At 46.3% G+C, this 19,399-nt stretch overlaps 1 protein-coding gene and 1 long non-coding RNA gene across 16 annotated transcripts in view; both read right to left on the reverse strand.

The window, feature by feature from the left end:
- SBNO2 (strawberry notch homolog 2) overlaps positions 1-19,399 on the reverse strand; it is a 123,778-nt gene that overhangs the window by 63,877 nt on the left and 40,502 nt on the right. For 14 of the 15 annotated variants that reach the window (XM_039515216.1, XM_039515209.1, XM_039515207.1 and 11 more), the window contains one exon: positions 10,037-10,160. In XM_039515216.1, coding sequence (XP_039371150.1) covers positions 10,037-10,160 — 124 coding nt within the window. Of the gene's footprint in view, positions 1-10,036; positions 10,161-13,366; positions 13,426-19,399 lie in introns of those variants that run through there. The other variant, XM_039515222.1, reaches the window with a different exon arrangement.
- On the reverse strand, positions 3,041-8,999 carry LOC120391530. Its single transcript, XR_005591381.1, has 2 exons — positions 8,875-8,999; positions 3,041-3,310 (listed from the first exon to the last, which is right to left on the reverse strand). It is a non-coding gene; the product is annotated as an uncharacterized LOC120391530 (long non-coding RNA).

The following is a 19,399-nucleotide window of genomic DNA, read 5'->3' on the forward strand; positions in this document are numbered from 1 at the left end:
CAGATGATAAATAGCTTATAAAAATTCAAAAATTGCAATCAACCCTGTAACAGCCTCAAGACAAATACCCTTGAGCACTGACAAGCACGCAGCAATCTGAGGTTTTAAAAACACCATCACAAAACCCAAAATGAAAGGGAATGAATTACAAAGACAACTCCAAGAGGGGACTTCACTCTTCAAAAAGCCAAGATCAATTAGAGAAGTAAATAAAAGATAAGAGTTCTGAGAGGCAGAGCACAGAACACGATGTAGGTAAATGTAAGCTAATATAAAAAGCACCCACCAAAATACGCTGGGTTTCTTGATGATAATTAAAATGCATAACATCACAAAATCGACTGCAAGAAAAATCACAGACTGCTCCCATACCATCAACATATACCCCTATCTCACCTGAAAACCCCACATTTGAACCCTAATCCCAGAACAAGACATCACCTAACCACACCTCAAATGACCAAAAAAAAAAGTTTAGCTTTACAACATGTCTAGAAGAGCAGCAAATCTGGGGCATTACAGATCAAAGAAATTGGCAAATTTCAAAGCCATGGGGCCTTCATGCAACGTGTCCAACCACCAGCTCCCTTGTTTTTATACTGTGGACATTCCAGCTTGTGCACCTCTGATGATCGCAAGCACTGCAGCAAAGCAGAGAGAGGTAGTCGCCCAGAGAGTAAAGATACAAACTAGGTAGAGCTTTTTAGGTCAATGCCAACAACCTGAACTGCTCCAGGCAACCTGTGCTATTCTCAGAGCACCGGTGTTACGTGGTCTCAGCATTCTATACCAGTGTGAACTTCCAGATTTTGAGATGGAGCCCCATGGCAAACACACTACAGTAGTTTAATCTCTCAGTGGCAAATGCAGGGAGGACTGCCCCTAACGGAGAGACTGTCACGGCCACCTTGACCCATGCAGCTGGAGAAATTAAGGTTGTTACACTTGCTGTCTTTGCATCCAGGTTGCAGCTGAGGAGCAAGACTCCTGGATTGTGAAGCAGTGTCACGAATGGAAGTCACACTCCCTCAAACAAGGCATAATTCCTGCCAATTTTGCCAGATACTTTTACCGGCCTATCAATATGAGTGACATCTCATCTGGCCTGAGCCACAGCCAAGCTAGTCCAGATGTAAACCTCAAGATGCTGGGTCATACACTCCACAGCAGCAACAGGATTGGCTGGAAGGAAAACTAAGCTGGGTGTCAACAGCATGTCGGCATGGCATCAGCAGAGCCCATGCTCACTAACTAGCCTGCCGGGAAGCCTCACTTACACACGCTGAGTAAGAGGGAGAACGAGATAGAACCTTGTTGTAGTCTACTTGCAAGGGTCGAAACAGAAGCAAACCAAATCAGTCACCCTCTGATCTTCCACCTAAAAATGAGCAAATCCATTCGACGGCTAATCCATCCACTCCTGCCAGAGATGGTGCGTCAATATTACCTCATGATCAACAGCACAAAAGGCTGCTGGTAGATTTAATAAATCAATTTAGAATAAACCTTTAATAGCCAAATCGGCCAAACCTACACCAAAGCAGGAGTAGTGTAACATGATCAAAACACCAAAAAAATGGTATCTATACAACAGCTTTAAGATAGGATCACCCAGTGTATTGTCTCTGTGCACTGTATTAGCAGTTTAAGTAGATCGTAAGGTCTCGGGGACAGGCCCCATGAACTTCATCACAAGTATTAAATGATGTTTAAGAAAAAGAGATCTCTGTATTTCCCAGTGAAAGACAAGAAGGGGGTTCAAGTAAAGTTTATAGAACGAAGGGCTGGAGACACCAGTCCAACCTGCTCATTTCCATTTAAGAAATAATGGGATAAAGGTACATGACATGAAATAAAACAAACAAGCATCAGGAAATACTTGTCACAGGCAGACACTAACCTGAATGGAACAATCTGCCAAGTTACAGAAATCCATTTCTCAACAGCTGCAAGAGAGGCATGAGTCTCCAGCGCTAAAGCATTTACTCATGGGCCAAAATGCCCAAGCATCCTTAGGACAGAAAAAAAAAAAAAAGGAGATTGTTCCCTTTATCTTGTAGGCCAGCATCTATGGAGTTGGGAAAATGGAAATAAGGGAGCAAACAAACAATAGGCAGAAGGGGAGATGCAAAAGGATCTGCCACAGTTTTCCATCCTCCTACAGATTGTTGTCTTAGGGCGTCTGCACTACAGGTGTGACTGCCATTTGGGTAGACATCCCCACACTAGCTTTATCTGTGCTAGCATGGCTAAAAATAGCAATGTAGATGTGGTCATGAGGATTTCTTCAACGCGAGTAGGTCCGCAGGGTCACTGGCATGCTCATACGGCCTGCACTGCTGCATCTACCACGCTATTTTTAGCCATGCTGGTGTGGATCTCTCTACCCAAGTTGCAGTCACACGGCCAACTGCAGCATAGACATACTCTAAGATCGGGGAGACCAACCTGTGGCTCCCGAGCCACATGCGGCTCTTCAGAAGTTAATATGCAGCTCCTTGTACAGGCACCGACTCCGGGGCTGGAGCTACAGGCACCAACTTTCCAATGTGCCAGGAGGTGCTCACTGCTCAGCCCCTGGCTCTGCCACAGGCCCTGCCCCCATTCCACCCCTTCCCACCCCCTCCCCTGAGCCTGCAGTGCCCTTGCTCCTCCCCCCTCCCGCCCAGACTCTCCTGCATGCCACAAAACAGCTGATTGGGAGGTGCAGGGAGGGAGTGAGAGGTGCTGATTGGCAGGGCTGCCGGTGAGTGAGAGGCATTGGGAGCAGAGTGGGGGAGCTGATGAGTGGGGCTGCTGACATATTACTGTGGCTCTTTGGCAATGTACATTGGTAAATTTTGGCTCCTTCTCAGGCTCAGGTTGGCCACCCCGCCTTAGATTATGAGCTCAGGGGCAGAGACTGTATCTTCATTGGTGTATGTACAGGCCCTAGTAAAACAGGGCCAGGATCCTGCCTGGGACCTCTGGGCCCTACTATCTTGTAAATTTTAAAAGTTACAATACCACTAAGAACGCATTAGCTATCACACACAACAGATGGAATATGTCAATGTCTTTATCCATTGTACACATTTCCTGTCCTTTCTGCCCAATTTCTCAATGTGAGCCAGGCTTCTCTGGCTAAGGATACTGCATGCACTTGTGCTCTTTTTAGATAGGAGATTCTGGCAGCAGTATTTCCCTGACTCCTTTATATAGAGATTCTTTCCATTCCTGTTCCTCCACATGATGGTTCCCCAAGCCGGCACTCAGAGACGCACAATCATGACGCCTTCCGTTAATCTTCCTTGTCACAATCACTCTTTACCTATCAGGAGAGCAAGGGAGAGACTCTGCGTTCACTGCTTCTGCATAAAATGGCTCTTCTCAGATCTTCACATAGACACTTCCTTCCTCCCCACCCTGCCAGAGTTTGAGCACTTCACTTTTGTGGTTCTCCTTGAGCTCCATTGGCTCAAGCAGCGGAGAGCCAAGGTCGTTCCCTAGCCCAAGGCTCCGGTGCTGCAGCCACAGGGCTGGCACAAAGCACACTTTGTACTGCTGGTAGAACTCTGAAAGCCATGACGTTTCCAAAAGAATCATTTCTTGTTTTGGGCAAAAAGTCGGGCACCATGGAAAGGCCACTCACAACAGGATGAGTCACACTTTTGTCTGCGGTTCAGGCCATTATTTTTTTTGTTTTGTTTTGTTTTTTAACTGAAAGGCTCTTTTTTTCCTTTCCATGCTCATCCCCCTAATCTAAACACTCCAACGTTTATGGAAGCATATTCCTTTAATAGAGATTCTCCAAAGATTGTTCTTGCCAAGCTGGCTGCACTCAATTTCCATGATGTAGCAGAGGAAGTAAACTGATCAACCCGACTGGTCCAGGCCAGGAGACACCCCTACCCCGAGGGGTGATGATCTTGACGGGAGGGGTGTGTAGTGCGGTGATCACCTGCTCCTGCCCTAAGGGGTTAAAAGTTAGCCCTGGGAGAGGACTAGGGCTGGGAGCCTTAGGCTGGGAGGCAGCCTCAGCTGTGATTGGGAGGCAGCCTCAGCTGTGGCCACGCCCCAAATAGACTCAGCTGGCCCTATAAAGGCAGGGAAGCCAGGGGCAGACACTCAGGCTCCCTCTGCCTGTAGAGGGAGAAGGGCTTGGCTCCAAGTTGCTAAGTAAGGAACCTAGATTGGAGCAAGGCTGGGGAAGGGCCAGAGGAGCTGGGAGCTCCGGCCTAGGAAAGCCCCAGGCTGCAGGCCTGGTAAGGCCTATTAGGTACTGGGTTGCAGGGGACAGCCCATGGGTAGGCAGAGGCAGCAAGTCCAAAAACCCCTTGGCCTATGATGAGTGGTGTACACTGCAGTCCACCCCAGTGATCAGGGGCTAGACGGGGACTGGCAGTAGCCTAAGACTGAGGTGAAGTGGGGGTTCCCCTGGGAGGGGGAGACCCTGAGACTGAGGGGGTTCTGCAAGGGAGCGGGCGGCAGAAACGCAGTGGGAGGGACATAGGGGGCCAGAGTGAGGTAAAGTGGATCACCGGCCTGCAGAGGGCGCTCCTGGCTGGAAAATGAGCTAATTCCCGAGGCCGACCAGCAGGAGGCGCCGCAGGGGTGGGTCCACACACCCCCCTTTATAAATTAAAAACTCTTTTTTATATTTAACACTATTATAAATGGTGGAGGCGAAGTGGGGTTTGGGCTGGAGGCTGACTGCTCGCAACCCCCAAGTAATAAACCTGTGACTCTCTGAGGGGTCACAACCCCCAGTTCGAGAACCCCTGCCTTAGACTCTACAAAATAAATAAGGTTAATAATTAAGCCCACTTCCCACTAAACCCAGCAGCAAATCCACACCAGCCATCCCCTACACCAAGTCCTACTGATTGGATCTCTAACATTGCAGCCTGTTAAATGGATTCTACAGGCTGATGAGAAATATTGAATGTCAGCCAACCAAGTGATGCAGTTGTGAGAATGACTAATATAATATAATATAATTCTATTAACAGGAGTGTCATATGTGACACATGGGAGGTAATGTCCTGCTCTACTCAGCACTGATGAGGCCTTCACTCAGTGGGTCCCAAACTTTAACAACCTGTGAATCCCTTTCACTAAAATGTCAAGTCTCGCAAATCCCCTCCTAAAAATGAATATTTCCAGGGATTTTCTCCTTTACCTGAGTATAAATTATAACAGCAGTGATCTTGGAAATATAAAATTTGTTTTTATAACATGCTTATTACACACTATTTATTATTTATCATTACAGTATTTTTATTACATTATGAAAATGGCACCACTCTTCCAAGATCTCACTTTCGTAGCTTGTATCACTTTGAATAAGCCTGTTATAAGGCAAGGCTCCTACCCTTGTTGCCAAGAGGGCTAACGGCATTTTGGGTTGTATAAGTAGGGGCATTGCCAGCAGATTGAGGGACGTGATCATTCCCCTCTATTCGGCATTGGTGAGGCCTCATCTGGATTACTGTGTCCAGTTTTGGGCCCCACACTACAAGAAAGATGTGGAAAAATTGGAAGAAGTCCAGCGCAGGGCAACAAAAATGATTAGGGGGATGGAGCACATGATTTATGAGGAGAGGCTGAGGGAACTGGGATTATTTAGTCTACAGAAGAGAAGAATGAGGGGGGGATTTGATAGCTGCTTTCAACTACCTGAAAGGGGGTTCCAAAGAGGATGGATCTAGACTGTTCTCAGTGGTAGCAGATGACAGAACAAGGAGTAATGGTCTCAAGTTGCAGTGTGGGAGATATAGGTTGAATATTTGGAAAAACTTTTTCACTAGGAGGGTGGTGAGGCACTGGAATGGGTTACCTAGGGAGGTGGTGGAATCTCCTTCCTTAGGGGTTTTTTAAGGCCTGGCTTGAGAAAGCCCTGGCTGAGATGATTTAGTTGGGGATTGGTCCTGCTTTGAGTAGGCCGTTGGACTAGATACCTCCTGAGGTCCCTTCCAACCCTGATACTTATGATTCTAAGTCGCATTTCTGTCTTATTCCTCCCACAATGAATTCCGCTGCAGGCAATTCTATTGCTATTATGATTCATTTACTTATCTGGTTTTATCCAGCAGAGGGAGCCCTTGTCTACATCAGGGTTTGGCCCCATTAACAGTCATTGGTGACCAGCTACCAGAGCACAAACAGGCAAATCCTCTACAATAGTGCTTCGCAAAGCCGGTTCGCCGCTTGTTCAGGGAAAGCCCCTCGCGGTCCAGGCCAGTTTGTTTAGCTGCCGCGTCCGCAGGTTCGACCGATCGCAGCTCCCGCTGGCCGTGATTCGCCGCTCCAGGCCAATGGGATATGCTGGCCGCCACTTCCAGGAGCCCTCTCAGCCCGTGCCGCTTCCCGCAGCCCCCCATTGGCCTGGAGCAGCAAATTGTGGCCAGTGGGAGCCACGATCGGCCGAACCTGCGGACGCAGCAGGTAAACAAACCAGCCCGGACCGTCAGGGGCTTTCCCTGAACAAGCGGCGGCCCAACTTTGAGAAGCACTGCTCTATAAAATGTGATTTCCCCTGGTGCAGTTTAACCTTTATTTGAAGCAGCGGTAAACTGCACTGATGCAAAGTGAGTCTTACAGCAGCCTTGCTTGCAGGATGGGGTATTTGGTGTTGCACCAGATCTTTTCCAATGGCTTAAATACTAATGTAGACAAAGCCCAAGGCTGCAAAAGCCGGAGTCCAAAGGAGGTTCATAGTACATCTTTAAAGACACACTAAGAAAATAAAAGCACAGCTCAACACACTTGCATCAGTGTTTGGAGAATATGGAGATTTTGCAATGTAGGAGAAGTTTGTCAGTTTTGCTCTTTATTACTGTGATGTGCTTTTTTGACATACTCCTTTGTGAAGGAGATGGTCTCTCCTTTATAATCAACCAACTCTTCCTACTATATTTGTTCACTGTCACGCTCCAGTGTTCGTGACACTGCAGTTCCCTACAAAGAACACAGCTGAAACATTCCTCAATGAATCACGCAGGAAGAAGAGGCTGATTACAAAGGAACAAGCTTCTGTTTATACATGTATCTTGAGGCATTCAAATGCTACTGGGGGGAAAAAAAGACATTCAGTAGTAGTACATGGCGGCATGATGGGGTTTTGCTAAAACATTATTTTTCAATTTGTCAAAGCATGACTGGCATAAAATACACGGATGTGGACAGATCTTCTCCTTACTTGATTTTGCCAGTAAATGGGCTTCTTTGCGACCAGACACTCGGCTCAAAATGGTTTTCAATTTAACTTAGTCCCACATGTTCAGAAGTGACCAGTAATTTTAGGTGTTTCAGTTGAGAGACAATGAAGAGACCTGATTTTCAGAAACTTCTCAGCATCTGCCCTCCGATAACGAGGCCTCAAGTCAGCCACCCAAAATCATTTGTCATTTTTGAAAATATAGGTCTTAATGTCTTAAGGAGGGTGGCTTTCTAAGAACACAGCTTTTCCATATTGGGTCAGACCAGTGGCTCATCTAGCCCACTATCCTCTCTTTAGATAACATTATGGGGAGTTTTATGTCCAATCAAACATGCGCTGCTATACGTGCTGGGAAAATTCCTGATCCACAAGCGATCAGTTTACACTCAAGCAGTGGGTTAGGTTACCCTTACCTCATCCTGCACAGCTACAAGTGTTATTCATGGTTAAAATTACTCAGGGTGGGTTTTTAAATCCACTCACAGCATTTGGATTGCTCTCCTGCAGCAGTGGCTGCTAAACACTGATTTGACTTTCTCTCGGATTGGAAATCCCAGCATTTGAGCACACTGTTGCTCAGTTTCCTTTCCTACTGGCTGCATAGCCAAGGCGTTTGCCACTTCCTCCAATGCTGCTGGAATTCTGCTACTACACATGGGCCACAAGACTGTTTAAAGAGGGAGAGTCAGGCTCCAGGGTGGGTTGGGGATGCAAGCCATGTTTTGGGGGCAGCAGAAGCACTAGGTTCAGTCTTCACTGTTTTCCTTTGGCTGCACTTCTTCCAATATTTCATTTTAGTGCTAAAGGGGCCAGTGCCATCTCTGTTCTAGTAGGAAAACTGCATGGTGTTAGGTAGAGCCCAGCAAATCTGTGGATATCCACGGACTGTTTTTGCAGATAGCGGATTGGCTGCAGATAAAACCATGCAGGACTCTACTCACCATCAGCGCCAGACCTGCTGTGTCCAGCTTGGGCAGCGCCAGGGGTGCAGCGTGCTCAGGGCTGGCAGCCAGAGGCTGGGGCTGGGTGGCAGGTTGGAGTTGAGGCTGTCCAGCACGTGCTTACTGCGCCACTTCCTGTGCAGCAGCTCAGCCCCTCAGGCAGCACCAGTATCCCCACCATGGCCTGGCCGCACTGGCTGCACTCCCAGTCCTGGGCCTGACCTGCCAGTTCCTGGGCAGCAGGGCCAGCCCCCGGCCACAGGGATTGGAGTGAGCGAAGTACCGGTGCCCAACCCCTCCGCTCCACTCTGATGCAACACGCACTGCTGCTGCCATGCGCTGTCGCTCGTGAGCTCCCAGAAGCAGCACACAATGCAATGCCCCTTACGCCCAGTCCCTCCCTCTGTACCGCCCCTTCTCCTGCGCCGCCCCTTACCCCCAGTTCCCCCATCATGCCTCTTCCCTGCAAGATCCCGCCCCTCCCCACGAGCCCTTGGGAGACGGCTTGCAGCTGCGGATACAGGTAAAAGACTACCAGCTAGGCTAGCGGATCGCGGGTTGATTCTGGCGAATGCAGATCAGATGTGGAGCCACATTTTTGTAACCACACGGGGCTCTAGCTTTAGGTACAGTACAGACTGCCCAGAGGATGACTGATAGCATAACTCATTCTGAGGTGCGAGTGCTGGAGATGGGACCAGACTCTGGAACTAACTGCAATTGGGCCTTTACCTTGGTAAGCCAGCAGGGCAGCTCTATCTGGTTTTGCTCACTGGGTCCACTCAATGTCTTGGGAGAAGCTAATGCAAAGAACTTGTGCAAGCCGGACACCACGTACTCCTTTGAACTTCTGGGAAGGATTTAACCATTTTTTCATTTTTCAAAAGTCAGCTCTTTCCCATGGTAAGTTGTTTCCCAGTCCTGACTGACCAACCTTTCCATGAGACATGGCCAGAGGCAAGTCTAACATGATGAGCTCATTTCATACCAATGAGATCCCTGGAGGATGAGCAAATCTGTTACTCCATAGAGGTACCAACCCAACCAGGATGACTGGTGCTTTTCAGATCCAGTTCACATACTCCTACATGTCAGAGGAGAGCACATTCCAGGGAGGAAGGAGGGGCCTGAATTATAAGTTCTCTGCTAGGTGCAGCTCTCAGAATCTATATCCCTATAAAACGTCACTATTCATGAATTCAACCTACTAAGTAGTGAGGTAACAGCCCATCCAACATACATGAGGTGAAAACCCTAAAAGCCTAGTTCAGAGAAGATTAAGTGATGGTCTAACTCAGGGGTCAGCAACCTTTCAGAAGTGGGGTGCCGAGTCTTCATTTATTCACTCTGATGTAAGGTTTCACGTGTCAGTAATACATTTTAACGTCTTTAGACGGTCTCTTTCTATAAGTCTATAATATATAACTAAACTACTGTTGTATGTAAAGTAAATAAGGTTTTAAAAATGTTTAAGACGCTTCATTTAAAATTAAATTAAAATGCAGAGCCCCCAGACCGGTCACCAGGACCCCAGCAGTGTGAGTGCCACTGAAAATCAGCTCGCGTGCCACCTTCGGCACCTGTGCCATAGATTGCCTACCCCCGGCCTAACTAGCGGGAGCCTTCTTTAACTTACATCATTCCCTGCATTCCCTTTGGTATGTATGTCACATTAATCTATCAACTTGTAACTTGCATCGCCTATGAATTTACCACCACTGCGCAGCCACCAAGCCAATGAAATGCTTCTGTGGCATCAGAGTATTCGAAACACACACATACCACACTGGCTATTTAAAAACATACAACGCATTGCCCTCAGTCTTACCCCCCCAAAAATGTAAAATATCCATTTCACCCAAAGACAGACAGTCATAACAAACTAGGCACCTACCTGAGGAAAATCACCATTTTTTGGTAAGAAGTCAGCAAAGCCCACAGATGCATAGTTCGTCTCTGTGAAAGGTGGTCTGCTGATGGAATTCATGTAAAAATCGGAAGTGGTATTAAAATATTGCCTGTAAAGAGACAAGGAGAGCAGTGACTTTCTCTCATTCCTAGCAAGGGGCATTTCTCAGAGTTGTCTCAGATTCCACCTTCATGGGGTGAATTGGTTCTTAAAGTCGACTCATGCAAGAGATTGGTTTGAACAGGTGATTTTGTGCAGGACAGATGTCTACAGGGCAAAATATAATAAACCTACTAACGATATTTTCTAGGGCTCATATGCTAGTACACTGCTCTACTGAGCTGTAGCATAATCAAGAGGCCAAAGATTCAACTCTCAGTAGCTCATATAACCTGGGTGGATTTGACAGCAATTGGGTTTTGAGGAATCCCAGTTCAATCCTAACAATGGAATGCAAATAAAACTGCTCTAAGGGCACCAAAGAAATTAGCGTTCGGAAGGCACAACAGGACCTTAGGATCAAATATGCTACATATGGGGAACTATTAATTCTTCCAAAGCAGAATCATAGTTCACCCCATAAGAACTAACAGACCCCTGGGAAAACTCAACCACTAATGATCTTCCAAAGTGGGGGGAAGGCCACAATCCTCCTCCTATTTGGGACTAAGGCAAGGGCGGGATGTAGTTATACCTATAGCTACACCAATCATGGGGTACATCCAGACTACCCACCGTATCAGCGGGTAGCGATCGATTTTTCGGGGATCGATATATCGCGTCTCATCTAGACGCGATATATCGACCCCCGAACGCGCTCCCGTCGACTCCGGAACTCCACTGGAGCGAGCGGCAGTAGCGGAGTCGACACGGGGAGCTGCGGACGTCGATCCCGCGCGGTGAGGACGGGAGGTAAGTCGGAATAAGATACTTCAACTTCAGCTATGGTATTCCCGTAGCTGAAGTTGCATATCTTACATCGACACCCCCACCCCAGCGTAGACCACGCCTTTGACATACTATGCTGCTAGCTGGAGCACTAGAACTTGAAAGGAGGGGCAGGGACATGCATACTAACCCAGGAAGGGTTTTATGGGGATGAATGGCTCTGAGCTGACACTATCTAGGGAGATCTCCGCGTGGCACCAGTTAGTGAATAAAGCAAGGTCTCCTGATTATGCTCTCTTGAGTGGACACTCCCAGTGTTTGTATCCTGTAACAATTAGGCAGGTAAGGGTTGTGAACTGATAGGAGTCTTTCCATTCCACCAGTCAGCAGCCTTTGGCCTACATTGCATGAGATGCTTTTGGTTTTGCTATTACACGCTGCATGCACACATTAACTTTCTTCTGCAGAGGGAGGAATGTGCTCAGTAATCCTTCTGATAATCTGGCTGTTGTAACGGATGTTCATTCAAACAGTTTCGCCAATCCTCACCCAGTATATTTTCATGCTAAAAACTGAACACTTCACACGATCCGGCTGAATTGCCCTTGTGGAAAGTCAGAAATTCCATGTAATGTCAAGGCCACAGAACCCACAGGCAGTGAACTTCCAAGCTACACGAAAAATCAACTGGGGAGAGGAGACTGAAGTCATTGGGCAGCCTAAGTACTATCCAGCAATGAAAATGTCTTGCATAGCTAGTTGTTCATTAACACAACATGCCTATAGCTAATACACTGGATGGGCTGCATTTACATGCAAATAGGCACATAGTTCTCTCCCACTTATGACTAAATGTACCCCTCTTTTGCCACATCATTGAAGGTAAAATCCTAGCAAAGGGCAGCACAGAAATCACTTTTCACAATAGCCTATGAACTGCTACCACTGAATTTCTTCTCTATCCTTACTGATGTTGCAACTGGTTTACCTACTGCTAAGACGCCCTAAAGCAGGTCCCTACCCATGTGCTCTTACAGAGAGAGAATTAAAAAAATCCAGTCCAGTCCAGCTCTAATCACTCTCAATTCTAAGTGATGAGGCACCTTTCCCAGCTCTTGCACATTCACTGGGCCAAATCAGTCCCCAGTGTTTGTTCACCAGCTTAAATGGAGCTACCAGGGATGAATTTGGCTTCTCATCTGGTCTTCGGACAAATCACTTCACCTCTCTAGACTCCAGTTTTTCCATCTGTAAAATGGGGGTGCCATCTCTTCACAGGCAATGTTGTAAAAAAGACTAACTGCAACTTGGTAAAGATCCTCACAGGAAAGCCACTATAGAATTGCTAATATGATAGGACAACCTTTTTCAGTGCCTTCCATATTATTGTTTTGCTTTTTATTTAGCAAGGACATTCATTTGCTTTGCTGTGAAAGGTTGGAAGACAGCCACCCCCATGTTACCTTTTGTTATACCACCAAACTAATGAAATTAGGAGGGGCTCCAAAGCTTGTGAACCTGGCAGCTCTGCCAAAAGGAAGGGAGAAGAGACCCTGATGGCGGCAGTTGACTACGACAAAAGAAAAAACTTCCCAATGCATGCCACTCTGACATCGCTTTCATGCTAGTGAGGTGAGGAATAGGGAGGATTTCTGTAAATCAAAGCCAGATTTCAATTTCCTTTCTAACAGAAATTCGCTAAAGCAAAGCACACTATGGGCAGGTGCCAGGCAAGGTTTCCCAGATGCGACTGTCGATGCATCTCAACTCCAACGTGCACCCCTACCTGCTGCTCATCCTCACCCTAGCACATACTATATACATAGAAAATTGACGTCTGCATCATAACTGCTATGAGCTAGGCTGACGGGCACTTTACTTGTGACTTGATCTTGACCCAAGGTTCAACTGATGAAACGCAACTTCAAATCACTGTAGTGAAGTGGGGTTGAGGGGAAGGGTGGTCTTGTGTTAAGGTACTAGGTTGTGATTCAGGATTACAGGTGCACCTGGAGGTCCCAACCAAGATCAAGGCCCCATTGTGTTAGGTGCTATACACACAGAGAGAGCCAGTCCCTTCCCCAAAGAGCTCTCAGTATAAGCAGACAAGACAGTCAAAGGATGGGAGGGGAAATAGAAGCAGAGAGGCTAAGTGACTTGCATATGGGCACACAGTTGGTCAGTGGCAGACCAGGGATTAGAATTCAGGTCCCAATCCAGTGCCCTATCCACTACATCACATTGCTTCCTGAGCTCTGGGTTCAGTTCCTGGTTCTGCCACACATTGGTGTGACTTGGAAAGTCCCTTAAGCTCTCTCTAAGGGGAACAGGGCAGAGGGGAGAGAATCATGGGGCATATACAATCGCCTCTTTCCCCCTTGCTCCCCACAGAAACCACCTTGCCCAGCAGGAGTCAGTCGGACTAACCTGATCCGTTCCACCTGAGCAAGACTCCCTGCGATGAAACACAGAAGCCAGCACACAGCCATGGAACCTTTAGGGCCAATGACAGTTGGGGCCAATCTAGTGACAGTTGGGTTCAAGTCATCTATCAGTGAGACCCTGACATGCACGTACAGCCCCTTCACTCCACTGACTCATTTCAAGCAGTGCAATTGCACCATGCACATTAGCGTCAGTGCTTGCATTTAAAATGACATGAGCTACTGGTCTGGCCCTAATTTGTATAATCATAACAATTAGCTACAACTGTTTATAAGTTAACTTAATTAAAACCTAATTTATTCAAATGTGGCTCACACCGAGATTTCAGTGCATTTGAACTATATGGAACGTTTGAAGAGTGTTTTTCCATTATAATTTCTTTGGGCTGAAGAAAATGAGAGCCAGGTGCTGAATTTTAAGATTAGTGACAACAGGGCCTTTAAACTCAAACTACTAACCCATTTACTTGAAAATTCTCAGAAAATTCTTTCTGAGCTCAGAGTACATGCTGTAAGATTGAAGAATACAGTGTATCCTCTCCATATAAAACAAAGGTTCCATCCTTGCCTTCGGTACAGAACTGCACTCCTCTTGAACTGTGGAGTTGCAACCAACACCAGCATAATTGTTATACTCCATCTCCTAAACACATAACAGATCAAGCCAGAAGCTATCGTACTTACTGGCTGATTACAATAGGTATAGCCACCTTCTAAGCAAGTTACTATTTTGGGGACAGCTAATCACCTCCACTGAAACTGGACAGACAGAAGAGAAGGAAGGTTAGCGTCTCAGGCCTCTGAAACAAGCAGCTTAATCCAAACAAGCAGGGAAAGCGAGAGACACACACAAACTGACCCATGGGTTCTCCTTTCAAATGGGTACAAGTTATGGAAATAAGATTCTACTCCTCCCCGACACAGAGCTATTCAGACAATGCCCAAAGATTTGGCTACAAGAAACACATCTTATGAACCTAAGCTGTATTAAAAAGTGGAACATTTCCTCCAAGGGCGAATGGAGGAAGCTGGCCATTTGAGACATTTAAAACAAGTTTACCATCGACCAAGTAAACCCCAGTGTGTCCCTGCCCCATCCTGTGGGTATCTTTTCCTACAGCCAGGCAGGGGCAGTCTATTTTTCTGTCCTGGGTACAGCTGAGCACATTGTTGTTGATAAACAGACCAAGCAATACATATTACTATGGAGAACTAGCTTGCCCTTGCTAAAGGAATAACCCAGATGGCCTGGTGCCTCTCTTTCATCTCTCAGATCTACGATACTACGAGCTGGGAAATCAAGAACCTCTCTATGCCTCTTTTGATTTTACCAAGTTCAGACTGGCTGATGTGCTCTTGCTACAGTCCTTTGATTTGAATGGGTAGGGAACAGGGCATTTGCAGCAGAGAGCTTTCAATTCTGGAATTTGCTTCTCCTCTCAGTTTGACAGAGCCCAAGTTTATTGACTTTGAGAGCACAGTACAAAGACCATTTGTCAATTCAGATGTTTGCATCGGGGGTGGTTGGGGTTATATTAATATGCACAGCTCAATTCATTTATTACATTGACATTGGTTAGTTAATTTTGTATTGGTTTAAGAACAGTGTAAATGTGCCCAGAGATAGGTCTGATGGATACATTTTAAAGAGAAATTTATCCCAGCTAAACTGAGTGATGACTGGGAAAAATCTATATTCTAGGGACAGACACAAATAAGCTACTGGACACAATCAAGGAAGACTTAGGCTGTGGACTCAGATGAGGCTTAACCAATATTTAGATGCAGACACACGTGGGAAGGAGATGGGTCTCTGTACAAACCAAGTACTTTAGAATAGCAAGAAACGAGATGGCTTTCTCACTGCCCACCAACCCTAAACACTAGGGCCAGTTGTACAGTTTGGACACACCGAACTAAGATGCACTTTTACTTACCCAGGACATTTGGTGTAAGTGCAACTGATAGTGAAATGGCCCTGACTTGGCAACTATCTCCAACAAGAGAATTTGTTGTTTAAACTTCTGATCGTTTCCTCAGTCTTTCTGAAACTTAGGTTGTTGTTAGCAGAGCCTGCACGCTAGAACAGCATCTACAGGTATCTGTCTTGTAAATGATTCGGAGCCCAACGCTGCAATTCCTTCCACTAGCGGGTTCTCAGTCACCTGGCAGCTTAAGCAGGCTGCAGCAGCACTTACTGGGCTATTACACTTTCTACCAGCTGCCTATAAAGTGATGGACCAGATGTCCTCTTGGTATCAGAAGCTTTACTGGGGCTTGCTCCGGCTATATTTGAGACCTTATTCCTTGCATCTCATTGAGCATTTGTGCTTTGACACTGCAGCCTCCTTTCAGAGAGTCTGTCATCACATTCTGGATCAGCAACTGATTAGGCCTTTGCTGGTACAGGCCCTAGGCCAGAGCAAGCACGCCTGCCTTGGCATTCATCTCAGGGCTTGTCTACACTACAGGTTACGTTGGTACAACTTATGTCGCTCAGGGGTGTGAACAAGCCACCCCCCTATGCAACATAAATGACACCGAGCTAAGCGCCAGTATGGACAGTGCCATGCCGGCAAGAGAGCTTCTCCCACCAGCAGAGAGAGTCTTCACCAGATGCACCACAGCTTCCCTCGGCCCTTTCTCTCTTCGCTGTTAGATTGCAATTAATGCTTCTTCTGAGCTTGTTTACTAACGTATTATTACAACCACTGTTATCCCACATTCAGATTGGTGTGGGGAAGTCCTGGAGGAAAGCATTGTTCCAAAATCTGAGAAACGCTGTCTGCTATACATACGGGGCCTGATTCTCCACTCACTCGCAGAAGTGTAACTCAGCTCACAACAGTGGAGTTATACACGTGTAACATCACTGACATCAATAGAGTTACTCCAGATTTACACTGATGAGAGTAAAGTATCAAGCCTATTACTGGAACGGGAGCCCAGCTGTTAGAGTGATCACTGCCTTAGAAATACTGTACATATAAACAGTTTCACTATGATCCTCTTGATTTGTCTTGTTCAGCATTTTACAAGACTAATTTTTGTCATATTGTAATTTTTTGTGGGCTAAGAAAGTTTTGAATAAAGGTGCAAACTTTGCTACCTCTTGTTAAACCAAATTCTTTGTACTATGAAACTTAAGTACTTACAAGAAACTGGAAGAACCTGCTTCAGACAAAGCTGTTGCTATGAGAACAAGCCATATCTAAATACAGCCACTGGCAAATGAGACTCCTCCCACACGGAGTCTGTGGCAACAGAGAGGGATCCACCATACTGGTCTTTTTTATCCATTTTTGTATTTTCACTGTTTAACAAGGTGCTTTTCAACTACAACGCCATATAAATTAAAATGCAAAATAAGTTAATGCAACACTGAGGTTGCAGAGTTATTGTTGCAAAAAAAAAAAAAAAAGTAGGAAATTAGAAAGGTGAAAGGGACACCAGCTACTTAATAATCTCAGTGACTGTGATGTACCTACTGTCATTACAGTTCACCTCCCTAAGGAGATCATCACTGACAGATTAGAGGAGAGGTTTTATTGTTCCTCTTCCTTTGTTTCAGTTGGTTTACTTTGCTCATTTGACAGCACTTTTGTGCTTAGTGAGTTTCATTGCTATGCTGATACCACCAGGACCTCTCACAGGACCTGTGCCGGGGAGTTACCAGTGACAGCAACAGAGCTGAAAATGAAGTTGGACAGGCACAAACAGGTGTGTGCACAGAAAGACAGACAGGTGGGAGGAGCGACTGGCCTGAGCTTGTTTGCTGATATTGCTCTCAGATCCATCCAAAAGTCCTTTCTAACAGGAAAGTAGAGAGAAATCATAAAAGATTTTTTTTTAATTGCTACCATACTATTTAAAGGGTGATCTAAATGAGCCATTATCATATTGCCAGTGTCCCTTTAAGATTGCAATAGTAACATCAGCTTGGCCAGACTGTATATCCTGTCTGTTTGGGACTATACATTTAACAGTAATACATTAATCTATACATTTAATAAGAAAAACATGGCACATGTTCAATTTGGCCACGTTAGTGCTACTTCCAGTACCTTGGCTTGTATTTCCTGACGTTGCTATTTTAACTCTTTGAATGCAATGTTTCATTAACTTTTTTTTTTTTTTTTTTAACATTGTAGATTGTTTTTAAAGAAAAAAGTGTAAGGGCACCACAGTTGCAATTAAATACGTAAGTGAGCAGTGTGTAAGACTGAACTCTCAACGTTTCTATTACGCATGCCCATTACACACAGTTCCAAAAGAGCCAAACTTTAAAAACGTAGTAAATGCTCAGCGAGTTAATCTAACATTTGGGGAAAAGAACTGGCTGAAAATTGCGTAATCACAAAAGTGTGGTCATTTGCTTCCTCTCCAGCAAAAAACGTATTTCCTATATAGATGCACCTTGCTAACCTGCAACAGAGTTTGCTCCAGCTTTTAAGTGTCTCCTTTGCATGGAATAAAAGAATGGAAAATTTCATCTGAAAGGTGAATTGTTTGGCATCTCATGAGCATACTAAAACTGGAAGCTAAAACTGAAACCATTCTACAACCTTAACTTTAGCATCCTCTACCAATAAATGCTATTATAGGCTCCCAATCCTGAAAAGACTCAGGTTGTAGCAGGGTGGACCCCTGCTCCTGCCCTGAAGGGGTTAAAAACAGCCCTGGGAAGGGGCTGTGGCTGGAGAAAGCAGCCTTTGGGCTGGGGCAAGAAGCCTGGGCTGACTGGGGAATGGAGCATGGCCTCAGCTGAGCCTACTATCAGGCCCAGCTGGCCCCTAGAAGAGGCTGTGAGCCAGAAGCCAAGACAGTCTCTCTCTAGCTATAGAGGGAGATGGGCCTGGCTGCAGGTGGCTGGACATATGGTACCTGAGTGAAGCAGGGCTGGGGAAAGGCAGAGGAGCTGGGGAGCTCCAGCCTGGAAAGCCCCAGGCTGCGGCCTAGCATCGGGCTAACAGGTACTGGGGGTTGCAGAGGGCAGCCCAGGGGCAGGCCAAGGCAGCAGGTCCAAACCTTCCTTGCCAGTGATGAGTGGCTGATACTGCAGCCTGCCCCAGGGCGTGGGGCTAGACAATGACTGGCGGTAGCCATATACTGAGGCAAGGTGGGGATAGAGGGTGGGGGTTCCCCGGGGAGGGGATACCCTGAGAGAAAGCACCCCATGTAGAAGGGCACCGGGTCCAGGGAGGGACACGGGGGCCAGAGGACAGGCAGATCACTGGCCTGCAGAGGGCGCTCCGGAGCTGGAACGAGCTAATTCCCAGGAGTCACCAGCAGGAGGCGCCGCTGGGGTGAGTCCACACATCTACAGGTACGTGTATTACTTTACATGTGATAAAAATCCTATTACATCAATGGGACTACTCTTGCATATAAAGTTATGCATGTGTTTAAGTCTTGGCAGGATCAGGGCCATAACAATAACATCACCAGCACAGTGGATGTGAATAGAGAGTACCAGCACTGAACAGGGAGAAAGCGAAGGATAAAAAGACAGCAAACAGAAGGGAAAAAACAATAGATAAATACCATCTCAACCTGTGGTTCAATACAGCAAAACAGAAATTCTGTTATTGCTCCCTTGAGGATACAGAAAATGTAATTTACAGGAATCATCTTCAAAAAAAAGCACACCCTCTTCCAAGCATGCAGACAGCCTGGCTAAGAGTAAAGAGGTTGAGCTTATCCCACAATTCCTGCCCAAATTCCTGCTTTGAGGAGTAACTAACAAGGCTGAATAACTTCCACCACATGCACAACAGATTTTTGGTAACCATTTAGCAAAATCTGCTCTACAATTCTGTTCACCTCATCATTGCTGGCTAACTTGTTTCCCCACAGTGAGATGGGATGGGGATGGCAAACAAAAGCAGAAAGAAAAACAAGGGAGATAACACAAGTATTATCCGAACAGAGTAGCTGGATTCTCATGGCTGGTGACTAGGTTGGGAATCACAGAGTATGTGCTTTATAACCCCCGGCCATGAGTCTCAGTGCCCAG

This window comes from Mauremys reevesii, linkage group 26 (genome assembly GCF_016161935.1).
Source record: "Mauremys reevesii isolate NIE-2019 linkage group 26, ASM1616193v1, whole genome shotgun sequence".
Lineage (NCBI taxonomy): Eukaryota > Metazoa > Chordata > Testudines > Geoemydidae > Mauremys > Mauremys reevesii.